The sequence below is a fragment of the Mus caroli genome, chromosome 19 (assembly GCF_900094665.2).
Source record: "Mus caroli chromosome 19, CAROLI_EIJ_v1.1, whole genome shotgun sequence".
NCBI lineage: Eukaryota > Metazoa > Chordata > Mammalia > Rodentia > Muridae > Mus > Mus caroli.
Window position 1 is genome coordinate 27610274 of NC_034588.1, and position 16483 is coordinate 27626756.

The window sequence follows — 16483 nt, forward strand, 5'->3', positions numbered from 1 at the left end:
AGCTTCTGTAAGGCAAAAGACACCATGAATAAGACAAAAAGGCCACCAACAGATTGGGAAAGGATCTTTACCTATCCTAAATCAGATAGGGGAATAATATCCAATATATATATATAAAGAACTCAAGAAGGTGGACTCCAGAAAATTATCCAGCCACTCTTTCTCATCATTCTTAGAATGTCAGCTCATTAACCTGTGGTATGTTGTCAACTTTTGGGGACTTTTGGAAGATCTTCAAAAATTATATCCATCACACACACACACACACACACACACACACACACACACACTATTATATAGAACTACAAAGATGGCTCCATGGTTAGCAGCACTTGTTGCTCTTCCAGAAGACCAGATTTCGATTCCAAGCACCCACATTTCATCTCACAGCCATCTGCAATTCAAATTCCAGGGGATTCCAGAAGCTTCTATGATGATGGCAGAGAGATACATGTATCTTTTGGTTTCGAACACAGACATGATGCTGTTTTAGGAAAGTAGCAGTAGTAGACTCTCCTCTAGGGTGCATGACCTCAGCAGCCATAGGTCGTTGGCTCGGTTTATAGTAACAGGCATGAATGCCCTGCTTTTGAGTGGGGCTTAAGTCCTATTAGATGGCTGTTGGTTGCTCACATCGTAGATATTGCATCCTTGAGTGTATCTTGCAATGCTGGTCATTCTCATGGCTTGTAGGCTCACACTGGGCAAGAAGACTGCCAACTACTTTTCTCTCTTGGCAGCATGCAAAGCACCTTCAGCTACTATGAGAGCTAGTCCTCAGGGAGGAGGCCTCCAGGTCCATTTTAACCCAACTCCTCCAAGTCCTGTGTCTGAAGTGTGTGGTGTTTTCATTTATAGGGCCTCACCTTCAAGTTCTGTGAGGCAACCAAGGGCAACAGTGGTAGCTTATGCTGTTTTAGAAATCTCTTGAACGCCACTGATCAACTGGAATGGAGGTTTTGCATGCCTGATACTGTCTCCTTCCTCTCTCTGTGTGTACAAATCATACCTTATGCAGAATATACTATGTCTATTCCTCTCCTTCTGTATGTGTTCCCTCCTTTTTCTAATTAAATATACTTCCTCTGAAGAGAACCATTAATTAGTAATCTAATGGCAAATGTTCAGGCCTGAATGCATATACACAAGTTACACTATAAAGACTGAGCATGTCTGCGTGTGTGTGTGTGTGTGTGTGTGTGTGTAACAACAATTAATGCGAAAATAGGCCATAATTGATGTAATTTATTGTGATCTCAAGATTTTATTTATTTATTTATGTATATGAGTACACTATAGCTGTACAGTTGGTTGTGAGCCTTCATGTGATTGTTGGGAATTGTATTTCGGACCTCTGTTCGCTCCGGTTGGCCTGGCTTGATCCCCCATTCATTCAGTCCCTTCTTTCTCTGGCCGAAGATTTATTTATTATTATAGATAAGTACACTGTTGCTGTCTTCAGACACACCAGAAGAGGGTTTCAGATCTCACTATGGGTGGTTGTGAGCCACCATGTGGTTGCTGCTTTCCGTTTGTCCTGGTGGGCACCATTCTGCTCCACCATGCCTTCCTGCTTTAATGGCCTGATTCTTGGAGACATCAAGGTTTGAAGATTTCCTCTAAGTTCTCTCTCTCAGGTGCTGGTCACAGTAATAAGAAGAGTGACTAATCAAGATAGGACACATTTAAGGCTGAAAAGCTGAGTAGAGATCTGTAACTAGTAGGAGATTCTTCTGTAAGACACTGACTTACTGATGCTGACTCCTATGAATAACTGTGTAATGACTTGACTCTACTGATGTGATAGTGGGGGAGTAGCCACCTCTAGCCTTTTATTATGTCATTTGTAAGCATGAATGTCACAACACACTGGGCTTAACATGGTGGATAATTTAAAAAAAATAAGAAATGAATAAAATCATTCTTAGAACTATGGTAGAAAAAAATGGGTAGATATTTCCTTCCAGGTTTTCACTGTCTGAGAAAGTTACTGGACTGGGTATCTGGTTTTCATAAAGGATATCTAGTTTTCATGAACTGTCACGGTAGTCCAAGCATGTCAGTGGGATAAAAGCAGTTGATTTGAGGGAACCCACATGTCAGCTTTACTGGGTTAGTCATTTCCTGCAATGAGGAGCAAAGGCGGCGGTGGCATGTAAGAGAGCTGAGTTTTTACATCCCTGTTGTCCTCAGCATCCTATGTCCTCTGTGTATCTGAACCTCAGTGGGAGGATCCAAGGAGCAAAGACACAGAACAGTGCTTTATATATCAAATACTCCAGGTTTGCTATGGAAATCTTGCTCTTCCCACTGCATGGTCTTCTGATATTATCTTTATTGAATTAAAAAACAACCAAACCATTGCCTTATGTTTCTATTATGCTATTTCATGAAAGACGCTTGGGTACTAGTTAGAGTGACTATGTGCCATCTCAAGTGCCGTACGGTACCACACTCATTCTATTGTTCGACTCATCTGGAATTAAAGACAAATAAGTTCAAAAGTAATTATTTTTTTTATTTCAACTCTATAAAGTATCCAACAGGCACTCTGCAATTACAGCTGCAGGGAAAATACAAAGCAAATCAAAGCAGGTTAAGTTATGAAAAAGTTTTTAATCTACATCAAAAGAGTGCAAGTGGCCAATGACCATTAGATGACAGTTTGTTGCATTCTAACAAAAGACTCGTTCATGTAGAACAAATTGTAAGAGGACAGTCAAATAACCATAGCTGTAAGAATACAAAAGAACTGACCAGTTGTAAAAACATCATACGTTGAAATAAACTTGATAAATGATGCTTAAAGAAATATCCCTTTACGTAGAAAGCCCAAACCTCTGCATCATAGCCAAGGTCCCAGAGCTCTGTCTGTTGTTGCAGGGCTAGAGAAGGAGGAGGGCTAACAACATACTTCCAACGGTTTGCTTTCAAAGTCTCCTGAAAACTCGCCTCATACATGATTTACATATACGAGAACTCAGAGAGCATCCTGTTTTGTTGAGGGGTGCACCAAGGTACATTTTCATTGGTTTCCTAACGAGGTTTGGAGAGCAGTCATTTCCAATTTTTCCTTTGGGTTTGACCATTGTTAATGGAATCTTAGAATGAGATATGTTAGGATTTGACTGCGCTACTTTTTTTTTTTTTTAAATTTGTTGAGTCTGCACAGCTTTAGCAAAACAGGAATATCTGTATACAGACTGATAGTATGTCATATAGTAATTTGACCTGCACATACATTTATACATTTCACAGAAATGACGCTGTATCTCATGAACAGACACACAGCTCTGGTACATTGAACAGAAATAAGATAACAACTTCATCATTTCTGTAATTCATCAATATTATATAATAAAGGCTTATAAATTGTTAGCAGAAAGAACTGTAAAACGCAGCAAGCTAAGAAAGGACAACATTTTGAGGTGTGTTTGTCTTTGTCATGCAGCATAACACCAAATTTGTTTTCTTAATAAGATGCCATGAGTTTAAGGCACTTGCAACAACGCCAGATAGCCAGGTCATGTTCTAAACTATGGGACAGATGGGTGACAGTACTGTTGACTTAAGTTTCAATAATACTAACAATTGTAACGTCCATTCAAGTCTACTTGGACCTAAAACATTATTTAATACAAATAAAATAAAATAATGCTGTGAAACACTAAAAAAAGTTATATGTACCACAAAATATCACACAAAAATATCTATTTACATAAATATTTGTTGTGGTCCTATCCTGAAAGAAAATGTGGTGGATAATGCACAAATCGCCTCTGTTGTATAAAGTCAGTTTTAATACACTTGTGTTCAATATGGTAGCTGACTTCTTTAGGTTTGCCATCAAGCCTGTCATTTGGAAATAAAGTGAGGACGATTCCACAGTTTAGAAATTATTCTACATGTGTAATTCACATGTATCTTCCCTAATTTTAGGGAAAAAACCCTATGACTAATGAGGATCATAATAAAAATAAATTTGTTTTAAATGCTACATGGATCTCGTTTACATCCAAAAAACAAAGAAGATCACAAGTATAAAAATCAACCTTAACAATTTTCCAAAACTCATTTTCTCTAATGTGTTCGATCTTCTTAAACATTGTGATGTCCTTTCTCGGCGGTTTGCTGTTTTGCTGCGATTTCGGACACACAGGAAGCCCTATTTCCCACACACAAAACTATCAACAGGAAAGTCAGTTAGCAAATCAAACAGGTTGGCACTTTTCTATTTTATCCAGATGGTCTTTAGTACAACAAACCAAAATGGTCCAAAACCCAAGGGGGCATGGAAAAGTCCAGAAAGTTAAGATATGGTTTAGGAAGCTGACCATGAATTATAGCCCTAGTGTCTTCATTAAGACAAGATTTAAATCCTTAAAATTCAGTGTTGAAAATTTGATGAATGTTTTCTGTTAGCAGTTCATGGAAGATAAAGTTCACCTTTATCTTGTGGTTGTGTTAGGCATTCTAACTAATACTGTGGATGAAATGAACAAAGAAAACAAGTGGAAAATCATGAGCTGAAAGCAACAACTTTCTTCTTCACAGAACACACACACACACGCACACACACACATACACACACATGCACACACACACTCACATGCACACACGCACACACGAATGCACATGCACATGACACACACATGTTGCCTAAGCCTCGAACCCCAGTTCTTAAATACTTGGTCTGTGCTAATTCCTGGGTATCTGTGACTATTTGAAAAATTAAGAGAGACAGATCCCCTCTGCTAACAACAAGGCTAATAAAACACCGTCGCAAGCCTTTAGCATTCCTAAACCACACTATCTTGCAACAAAAATTATTGAACACTGATGATAATGATGGAATTATGTTTTTAAAGCCAGTTTAAAGATAAATAAACCTCCAGAAATCCCTGAACTTTAGCTTGATGTGTTTAATTTTATTTTATATAGTCTGTTGAAATCTATAGATCTCTTGGGAAATCTAGTAATCTTGAGAATTGCTTATGAAAGAGAGGATTCCAATCATCATCATGAGATCAAAGTTTTAATTGAACTTTTTCCTGCTTAAATATACACTCAGCAGTTTTAGGCTTCAAATGTAAATTTTAGAGTATTGTATTTTGATAGGATAAGCACAATTGAAAGTTTTAAGGATGAAATTTGAAACAAATATCATGTGATTTATTGGGTAGGCTATGATAATCTAATGGAAACATTTTTTTTTGTAGGAATTCATATATATAGGAAAAAAAACCCTACTGGAAAAATAGCAAACCTCTATTAACACACATATATCCAAATCAGGATGTTATCTTGGACAGTTGTTCATTTGTCTGTACAAATAAAATGTCACCTGCCAAGGGAAAACTCTGGAAAGTTGTGCCACTTAATAATAGCGGCCAACTGGCCTGCCAACAACACATTCTTGGTTTAATTTGATGATTCTTTTCCTCACGTGAAAAGGACAGTCCATCTGATATCTTCAAATCTTATCTTCTCTAGCTCACGTGAAATTTCAAGATTGCAATACCTCTGCTTGATTCAGCTAAAATGCCGTTTTGAGAAACCAGTTTCCTGCTTTTCCTTTCTTACCCCTTCTTACACTGATAAACTTCCCTAGGGAACAGTCCTCTACTCCTGGTTTTGCCTTCCTCCCTGGCCTCAAGTCAACAAAGCTCCTTAGTACAGTAAGTCTGAACGCCTCTGTCTTTGTGCTTTCAGACTGGACATATGTATTTTGTTTTGGTTCAGGCCTAAGACAAGAGACTAGTTTAAATACATTTTTAATATCCTTCCTCTCTGAGACCTGGACTGTGTTGCGATGTGTGACAGGAGTTTATTTTTAATAAAGTTGGTGAAAATGCTTGAGTCTCTGGCTAGACATGATGAGTAGAATCTGTGTCGTCCATTCAGACACTGATGTCACAGAAGAAAGAAAGTCATAGCACCTTTTCATTTTTATTTTTTGGATGGGTCTTAATTCCTCCCCACCCTCCTCCCCCTCTCCCCCCCAGGGGTTTATTCTTATAAAAGGGAATAGTTTAAGCCTCACTTTGAGGATGTTAGGTAATAAATAAAACCAATTGGCTGTTAATCATTTCCAGGACCATCTATAAGCACAATATGTTTTTTTTTTTTAAAAAGATATGAAATGGTGTTGTGAATTCCTTTCCCCACTTCCATATTGTCATGTCACTTTCTCAGTTTTCTTGCACTTTTTTCCATCTCCAAAAACACACTATGAACCCATCATGGGAGGCTCGTACAAGAACCATACAGTTGTGCTTTTTAAATCAGGGCCAATGTTTAGAACCGATCAGAAAGAAAAGATAACATTCAGTCTTGTCATCAGCTCGGAAAGAAACTCAGAAACACGTAGCACTGGTTTGACATGAACTCTGCGCCCCACAGATATGTGGTCCTCGTTGTACGATATATATCCCAGCTTGCAGTCACAGGCTCGATACCCCTCTCTTGATGAAAGGGGATGTAGCCCAGGTTCCGTACCACAGTCATCTGTCGTACCAAATATATTATTCTCTATCCTCCTTGGTAGTTCTAGCAAGATACAGACCCTTCTACTTGAAGTGTTTCCTACACTCTTTCAAAATATAATCAGAGCAAAGCAAGGCTACCGCAACAATAGAAACCATCATTTTACTGGCGAAAGGCTTTGCTTCAGGACCACCATGTCAACTGCTATTTTAGGTTCAAACATAAAACAGGTAAAGAGCACTATCGTCATCTAAGCGATAAGTCCTAATGCCACTGTAGTTACTGGAGCAGCATCGATCAAAGGCATCATGGTGACCCCGAGCACTAATCTTCTCTCTTTCCCTCAGGTTTGCTGGCAGCTGTGTCTCAGAAAAAAAGCTGTCTTCAGCAAGGCAGAAGCAGGTAAGAGAAATACATTAGAAGTCTATGTCCCAGCCTGAGTTGTCATCAGGTGGTGGCTCATCGCTGTCCTCAGGGAAACTGTCAAAATTGCTTGTGTCTGTGGGTGATGCAACCTGCAAGGGGACAGAAGGAACAAGAGGCTTTTGATGATTTGAGCAGAACTGTGACCTAGAGATTTTATTTTCTGTTATTGAAAAGGATCGCTCTTTATTTTAAAACAGGTACCACAAAAGCAAAATCTGTATATACTGATGGGTGACCTGACAGATGGATGCATTCAATAATGTTTAGGTCAGATTTAAGATAGGCCTCTTGAATCATTTTTGGTCCTTGTGAAGGCTTTGAGCATCCTTTCCTCTAGCTCTGAAAGGTGAAGCTCCTCTTTGCGTTCACTCTCCCTGCTCTGATGCATTAGCAGCCAGTGCTTTCTGTTTCGCTCTAACTCGGTAGCTATAGATCAAATACCCTTTCTTCACTCTTCTTGCCATCCTTATTTTTATCAGCCTGTAATTTCAACATTGTAAGGGGAACTTGCCTTTAGAGACATGGGGCTAACTGTGTACTCTCTTTCTCTTTCTGTACCTGAATGAAGAAAGTGACTCCTCTCCCCTACTCATGTTGTGACAAATGCCAGAATTTCAGTCTGTTTACAGAAAGATAGTATTTTATCTTGCAAATGTACGAATCATCTTTTTCCATTGGACTAGAATTGTGGTGCTGTTGTTTTGAGACAGGGTCTCACTGGGTAGCCTCTGCTTGTTTGGGACTCAATATGTAAACCAGGCTGGCCTTGAACTTATAGAGATCCACCTGTTTCTGCCTCCCTTGGGATTAAAGGTGTGAGTGCTGGGATTTAAAGGTGTGTGCCACCACGCCTGACATTGGGTTTGAATTTTTCTTTTCTTTTCCTTTCCTTTCCTTTCCTTTCCTTTCCTTTCCTTTCCTTTCCTTTCCTTTCCTTTCCTTTCCTTTCCTTTCCTCCTTCTCCATTCAGAGAGCATTTTGGAACATGTACTATGGTATGGATGTCTTGCTTTCAATTCTGAGTAACTGAGCAAGTGCAAACAGACATTCTTGTTATACCCAGGGGAAATTAGACCGTCGTCGTTAATTATTGTGTACATAAAACAAATAATCACAGAAACCTGTAAGGAATTCCAAAATTATAGCATTATGAAAAAACATACAAGGTGCTATGAAAACTTAAGTGGTCATAGAAAATCTATTTGCAAAGATGTTATTTTAACTTAATAATTTTTCAATAAAGAGGAGGTAGCCCACACCAAGGCCCTAAAAAGGTTCTATGTTCTAGAGCTAATTAACTGGCCAAGATGGTCACATAAGAGAGGAGGGTGTAATGGCAGAAAGCTAGAGAGGCAGGCATATGATGAAATTTATAGGTGTATTTTTAAAAAAGTATAATGAGAGAATTCTAAGAAACATGTTGATTCCAAGTATAATGGAAGTTTAGAGATTTATTCTAAACTTGAGCACAATTCTTACAGATTGGCTGGTTAAGTCCAATCTTCAGAACATCAGCCAAAACCCTTGTAATATTCCTATCATATAAAGTAGCCCCAGATAAATTTAGGTGAGAAAAATTTACATCAAATATCTGGGGCTTCCAGTTTCTTACTCTACCGTTACGCTGAAGACAAACCCCCCGGAATGTAATTGGGATCTACGCTGTGAGGTGTGAGTGCAGTATTTTTACTTTGTTTCCTGAATGAAAAACAATCAGTGGAGAAATACATCTTGGAAGAAAGGAAAAATGTTTCTGTATACAAAGAATCTTGAATTAATCCAAGAGCGCCGGAGCATTTAACAAAATCCACAGAGCTACAAAGGGCTCCCTTCACCATTCACGAAGTGCAGTGGGATGCATTAGATGGCAGATTCAGGTGAAAGATACAAGTTCAGGCAGTTGTCTATTTTAGGTTAATATGGTACACACAGTCCATGTGGTAAAGTAGCTCTTTAACAGCATGCCTCTCTACCCCTTGCCAAGTAAACTATGCTGGGAAAATAGAGCCTCTTTATAGATATTAATGGAAGGAGGGAAGAACACATGACTTCACAGTCATGCTGGGGTAGATATAGATGTACAGATGAGACTGGACATACATGCTTGCTGTAAATGTATACACTCTTCTAGCTTCAGATGCACATTCATCTTTAACATGTACCATAACAAAAGCTGACGGGTGCTCATGAATAAAGCACATCTGAATTCCAATGAAGAATTTAAAAAGAAAAAGATAGGTTACATGTATAACGACCAATCCTAGACTTGTTGGTATCATGTTTGGATTTTAGAATATGTCATCATTTTAATATGCTGCTTCATAGGTTTTGTTATCTGATGATAAAACTCTAAAAATAACAAGTCTTTGTTGGTTAAAAGGTACCATCAAGGGCACACCATTCATAAGCCAAAAAGTCTACTTACACTTGGAATTATGGGAGGTGTCAAGGTGCCTTTTCTTAAGCCTTCCCAATTAAAGCCCTCAAACCACCTAGGAAGCAAAAATAAAGACAATTAAGACACTGCCTCTCTGCTAAATATTCTCACTATAAAATGTTTGATATACGTGGTAGAAAGCAGCCATGCAAATGTTTTCATGTGATGGAAATAGACATCATTTCTATTTAATTTTGATCTTGTTTTTCCACCTGGGAAAGGGTCTCATGGAGTCTAGGAAAGGGTCTTGGACTTGCAATATAGAAGATAATGACTTTGAACTATGGATCCTTCTGCCTCCAGTTCGATGTGCTGGCATTTCAGATCTGTGCTACCACATCTGGCTCAGAATGTTTTCAATTAGCTTATTTTATAAAATGTTAAAAACTATTCAAATATTTAAATATTTAAAAATAATTATATCATATATTTATAACTGTTAAGTATTTTATTTAATAACAAATATAAATCAAATATAATATGTAAAACAATGTTAAAGATATAAAATAATAAATATAATTATTAAACATCAAATAATAAATATAATTATTAAACATCAAATAATTAAAATAATTATAATTACTATTGTAGTTTTATCTATAAAATATTTTACAGTTAAGTGTAAATTTTAAAATATTTACATTCAGAGTTTAGTTGCCAAATTCACACATTAATTTACCACACAACATTTTTTTGTAATTTCAATTTTTGTCTGTATGTTTAAGTTATTGCCATATCATAATTTAAAGAATGTCATAACATGCTTAACTCTGTGCATTACAAATACTTTCCATCTTTGCCAGTGAGTCAACATCCCAGGTATGGTGGAGGTAGAAGATCAGAGACCAGTCCCACATTGTCACTTGTAGCAGCCTGAGATGGTCTTTCAGAGACCTCTACTAAGGTGTAAAAGGGATTCTTGATCTTATTGCATAAAATAATTTCAGATGAGCCAGTGTATGGCAGAGTTAGAATTTGTTAGGAAAAGATTTTTACCATAGATTTCAGCATGGGGGTTACTAGAAAGAAACACCTGTGAAGAATAAGACTCGCCCAGGTATGGATTCAAGCATCTCAAGAGATGGTGTGATATATGTGTTAACAATAGCCTCATATATATATACATATATATATACATATATATGTGTGTATATATATGTATATACATGTATGTGTATATATATGTATGTATATGTATGTATGTATATATATGTATATATGTGTGTGTGTATGTATATATATGTGTGTATACACACACACACACACACATATATATGATTTTTGTGGCTCAAGCTGAACCTCAAAAGTTTGCTAAGACAACATGTCCTGTTGCCCTCTTTTTGGGGTATATAGGGTGGCTCCATGGATACCTTGGTTTCCAATTTGATAAGGTAAATGGTCGCTAACTCACACGAGGGGATCTAGACACACCTCTACCTATCCATGAGGCTCCTAGAACACTGTAGGCTTATAGAAGGAAAGGAGAAAGACCATATGGAATAGGGCTTTTGAGTCTGACTCGCTGTTTTAACATTGCTATTTGCGGCATTCCTCAAAAGAATCTTGTCCCTACACAGGTGACCTTCACAGCAAGGGTCTTTGTTCTGTCTTTATGTATGTAGTGATATTTACATATTTTTCATACGATACTAAGTCAGCTTATAAGACAATTGAACATTGATGTAAACTGGAAGAGTAAATTAGCTAAAACTCCTCTTAATTCACAATATAATGGGGATTTAAGACAGCTCCCAGCTCCAGTAGCCTCAACAGACAAAGCTTGGTCATTTGTCCCAATTATGCAAGTTGAAGAGACTGTAATGGCAAGGGTTAGAGAGAGGGGTTTGATTTATGTAGTTGTGCTATAGAAACAGCTATTCTGACTGGTGTGAGGTGGAATCTCAGGGTTGTTTTGATTTGCATTTCCTTGATGACTAAGGATGTTGAACATTTCTTTAGGTGCTTCTTGGCCATTCGGTATTTCTCAATTGAGAATTCTTTGTTTAGCTCTGTACCCCATTTTAAAAATAGGGTTATTTGGTTCTCTGGAGTCTAACTTCTTGATTTCTTTGTATATATTGGATATTAGCCCTATATCAGATGTAGGATTGGTAAAGACCTTTTCCTGATCTGTTGGTTGCCATTTTGATCTGAAACTCCAGGTAACTCCGCCACACCCATTCTGCCCCAGTTACTGCCCATCAGTCACCCACACAACACACTACTTCTAAACCACATGGATTGGATGAACAACTCCAAGGATGTCCCCACACCAATTCAGCTTGCCTTTCCAGTTGCTAGGTACCCACTGTGGTCCTGCTCCCATAAACATAGCATAGAGTCTGACCTGGAACTTCAGTGAGGACTTCTAAGCCCAGTCTATGATCCCAATTCTATCAGCGACTCTACACCCTACTCCTATGCTCCTGCCGCTCCACCTGGTACCACATCATGTCTAATATAGTGCTTCCAGTAGGAATTCTGTACCCATTTAGCCTGCTTGGCTATAAGCCATCTCACTTACAGAGTCACCCAACATAAGTCTGACCTGGAACACCAGGGCGGTTCCTCAGATCGTCTGTGCCCACTCAATTATCAGCCACCCTACCTGCCACATCACCTGCCACTGCTTAGACAATAACCCAGAACTCCGGACAGAATTCCCAGGCCTGGCCCATCCACCTGCCTGCATATTAGTCACTCTACCCAGTTCCCTAAGTGAAAACTGATCTGGAACTCCAGGTAGGTTGCCAAGAATCCTTCCATTGTCCTGCTTATCGGCTGAACTCTGAACTACCTGGATCTGGCAGGGGACAATAGGCAGGTCTTCTGAGACCTTTTCTGCCTGTACTGCTGCCCACCAGCCTTTTTATTCTCTGCAGTAAGTGGAATACAACCCATACATCCATGTAGCTTCCTCTAGACCCATTCTGCCTATGTGCCTGCCTATCAGTCACCTCCCCCATCACTCCATCCTGGCCTCATACAGAATCCAACCAGGAATTTCTGGTATGTTCCCCAAACCTGTTCCAATCCCCCACTTGCTGTAGGCAGCTGGCGCCTAAAAGATGGCGCCAGTCTCCAGCGTTGGTCTCCGCCAACACCAGTGTGCAGGCAGGCGCTAGCCCGAATCTGGTGCCAACCCCTCCCGAGCGGGTGCATGCAAATTAAGGTGCCGGCAGACTGACCAATCCCAGGAGGACACATAGCCCTCCCCAGTGCTGGGGTGTATATAAGGAGTCCTCCCTGGGTTACCGGGGTTCCCGTAGCATCGAGGAGTTCCTGGAATAAAGCTGTTGAGAAGAATCCAACCGTGTTGCGTTTTTCCTTGCCGCACGAGGTGGGTGCAACAACTTGCCTACCAGCCACCCTATTCACTGCATCCAGTGTGACTTTGTACTCTATTACATCCCATAGTGCATCTTCTTACCGCATGCTACCCTACCCATACACTGCTACCATACAGTATACAGTTGTCTCTGAACTCCAGGTAGGTCCCCCAAAGCCAAACTTCTCAACTACCTGCTTATTGCACGCAACACTCTTCTCCAGCACAGTATGGAGTTTGACCTGGAACTCCAGGTAGAAACTCCCAAAGACAGTCTTCCTCTCTACCTCCCAAGGCACCCGGGGCTCATAAGGTCTTGTGCCTCTAACTCCAGATAAGGATACCCAGCCTGGCTCCCACCCCACCCACCTCCACCTGAGGATGGTGTGCTGTCCTATATTCTATCCCTACAGAGCATTGCCCACTCTCACTGTGCTCCCAGCTCCTCCAACCCAAGGAACACCCGTAGAAACCAAGGAGGGCTCCACAGCTCCAGACTGACAGAGAGATTCTCCCAGGCCTCAGAGACCCACAGGTGGTATCTCACTTGCTGAGTTAGGGTTACTTCTGAAACCCCATCTACATATCAACACAGAGTGGCCCCAAGACTGAACACCAAGAACCATTCAGCTGATCCATAACCTAGAAAGTTAGGGGAGCAGTGAACAAAACATTCAGGAAATCTGAGACACTATAAAAAGACCAAAGATACAAATTATAACTATAGGCGGGAAAACCTAGGTCAAAGGCACAGAATAGATTTTCGATAAAATTGTAGAAGAAAAATCCCCAAATCTAAAGCAAGAGATGCTCATTAAACTGCAGGAGGTACAAAGAGCAGCAAATAGGCAGGGCCAGAAAAGAAACTCCTGAAAAAAAAATCACATAATCAGAGCTATAGATGTTTTAATCAACAGGACAAAGAAAGCAGCGGACAGAAAGAACGAGTCATTCCTAAGAACAGGTCCATCAGAATAGCACTTGCCTTTTCCAGGGAGACTTCCAAAGCCAGAGGGTCTGGAATGATGTTCTACAAGTGCTAAAAGACCACAGACAGCAGCCTAAACTACCACTACCTTACCAAGGAATTGTGGGCTTTCAGCTCCTATGATGGCTGTCTTTGAAGAAGGAAATTGCTCAAGGTTTCTTAGTAAATGTCCCCACTCAGAGGCCTGCAGTGAACATTGAAGTGTTGCAGAAAACTCTGGGCATGTAAACATATTCAATATTCCTTTCAGCGTTGGGGTTTTCTTCTTTGCCTTAGGCAGTAATTTAGGATCACATACTAAGTAGACTTGTGTGGTATCTATAAGGATGACCCTAAGCCACAGCCCCGGGAATTACCAATTTAGAAAAGCCCCGTGTCTTCTATGTAGCAGAGTAAGATACAGCATTGTGACTCCTTACTTAAAAGCTAGGTAAGGGACAACCCCAGATGCACAGCTTACTTTAGCAGCTGGACTCTATAATGTGCACATAGCTAAGACACTCACAACCTGTAGTAGCCATGGCAATGCTGGCAGGTAAGCAAAAATCACTCTGATAAACCCGTCCCAAAACCAAATGAAAGTCCATCTTACACCAAAGCAGAGAAGGCATAGGTCACAGACTGCCTGAAAATGACTGGTGAACTTAAGGCAACATAAAACTCTTGATTCAAACAGATCAGCTGAATATCATGCAGAGACTTCATGACTCATTCCCCCTGGGAAGAAAAGCATTAACTGTTCTAGTTGTTTATGTCTTTTGGGGTTAAAGGATCATAAAGTCTACAATTCAAATAGTCACAATGTCCTGTCTGCTTTGTCTTCATAATTACCCAGGAGGCAGAACTAAGCACCTTGCCCTAAGTCATTATAAAAGGTCGGCACATTCTGAGGAGATTGACCACGAGATTTTACCCAAGTGCCTCCCTGTCAGGAATATAAATATCTCCCTGTGCGCTGACAATTTCAGGGTGGAGAGAGATCCAACTGCGCACAGACTGAGAGAACCCACATGCTATATTGTATAATAAAAATTGTCCCTGCTGAGACTCGCCAGTCTCAGTGATAACATGGTACTTAAACCCGTAAATTCTGAAAAGCTTTAACATCATCTTCAAGGAATAGACAAATAAGGCATTGTAATATTGCAACTTCCTAAATGCAGAGACAAGCCCTACTTTACAAATTCACATGTTTGGCATTGTGTCAAATTAGGCACAATTAGCAAATATACTCAGTGGTCACAACCTAAGTATGTTTTTTTTTTTTTTTTTTTAATTTGTTCTACCACTGGATGTCGTCTTGGAATTGTTCTTTTATGTTTTGCCACATTCTCAATATACAACTCCTGGTAAGTTTTTATGTCAGCCCAAAGGCTCTCAACTTTGGAAGTCAAAAAGTATCCATGAGGAGTTAGAGGGGTAAACAGAGGGTGGCTATGGTCAATGATCATATGCCATTGTATACATACATGGAATTCTCAAAGACTGAAGATTTTTAAAAAGACTATAAGGAGAGTGACCCTCGATATTCCAAGAACCCGCGCTGTTCATTATTAGAGTGGAGTGCATCTGTATCTGACATGTCAGGCTTACTGTTGTGCCCCACTCTAGGTCAGATTCCGACTTAAGTTTTAGTCATTCCCTAGCACTGTGGTTGTCAGATATCTCACGCATAAAGAGGCACTGTTGTTCTGTTGCTAATATTAAAGATATCAATCTATGTTATACTTTCTCATTTATATCGTTTGATGTCCCAAGTATCTCTTATCATTTCCATGGGATGATACTCCTCCAGCGTCCAAACTCAGATTCTTATCTCATCCTTAGATATCACAGTTTCAGACATTAGCTAGCATTCCTGTTCAGCATTTAAAGAAGTTTTAGAATATGCATCTTTGAATGAACATTATGCACCATGAAGACCAAGGGATCAAAGCTTCAGAGGGGGAAACTGAGACAAGATAGAAAGAGAAAACTAAGAAGGCAGGAGAAGTAATGTTTCACTCTGAAGTCTTGTCAAAGTCTCCTGCTAGATCAGAGTTAAGAACCACATCCCAGTTACCCATCTGCTGTGAAGATCGCCTACATAGAGACAAAGTTCCTTTTATACAGTTAAAACGGCAAGTAATCAGCTTGATTCCTTGTTGTAACCCTACAGCTAATTCCTTGTAAACCTATAATTACCTAAAGGTCTCACCAGAAAGCACATCTGTAGTAAAAGATGCCTTATCCCTTTGTGCAATCCTGGAGACTCAGTTTTCTAATTTATCATATTTCTATTCTAACCAAGGTATTTCTTTTGGAAAAAGAAGTTTCTTAGCAATCCTTAAAGATGAAAGCTGACAGCCACCAAACAGGTGGCTACTGTTAAGACACCCACATGTCTTGGGAAGGCCACGCCCATACTTGGGTATACCTTCTTTTTGAGTACTCTCTTTGTATCCATCCCTATGCTTACCATAGAAATCTCTTTCTAGTAACTTCAGCTCTGTTTCATCTTTGCCTGACCTGAAACATAGGACTCTCCTCAGCAAAGTCAAGAATCCCATTTTTACTTGAGTAGAGATATCCTAAAGAGAAGATTCAGTTACTATAAGTGAGATGTAGAGGTGTATCCCTAGCTCCTGCATCCTCCAGTGCCACTGATGCTCAGCAATCTCTCTCTCTCTCCCCCTTTCTCTCTCTCATAAATATATCCTTTAATTAAAAATAAATGTTTTAGTAAAGCAATTTTGTTTTTATTATGCAACAAAGAATAAAATACCACCACGCCTTTAATCCTAGCACTCGGGAGGCAGAGGCAGGCGGATTTCTGAGT

At 39.6% G+C, this 16483-nt stretch overlaps 1 protein-coding gene across 2 annotated transcripts in view; it reads right to left on the bottom strand.

Moving 5' to 3' along the window:
• Positions 1–2505: 2505 nt before the first annotated feature.
• The window catches only part of Prkg1 (protein kinase cGMP-dependent 1), a 1176530-nt gene continuing 1162552 nt past the window's right edge, over positions 2506–16483 (bottom strand). For both annotated transcript variants that reach the window (XM_021151357.2, XM_021151356.2), the window contains exons 17-18: positions 9338–9404; positions 2506–7001 (exon numbers count right to left, since the gene is read on the bottom strand). In XM_021151357.2, the coding sequence (XP_021007016.1) occupies positions 6903–7001; positions 9338–9404 (166 nt within the window). In that variant the 3' untranslated portion in view covers positions 2506–6902. The remainder of the gene's footprint in view (positions 7002–9337; positions 9405–16483) is intronic.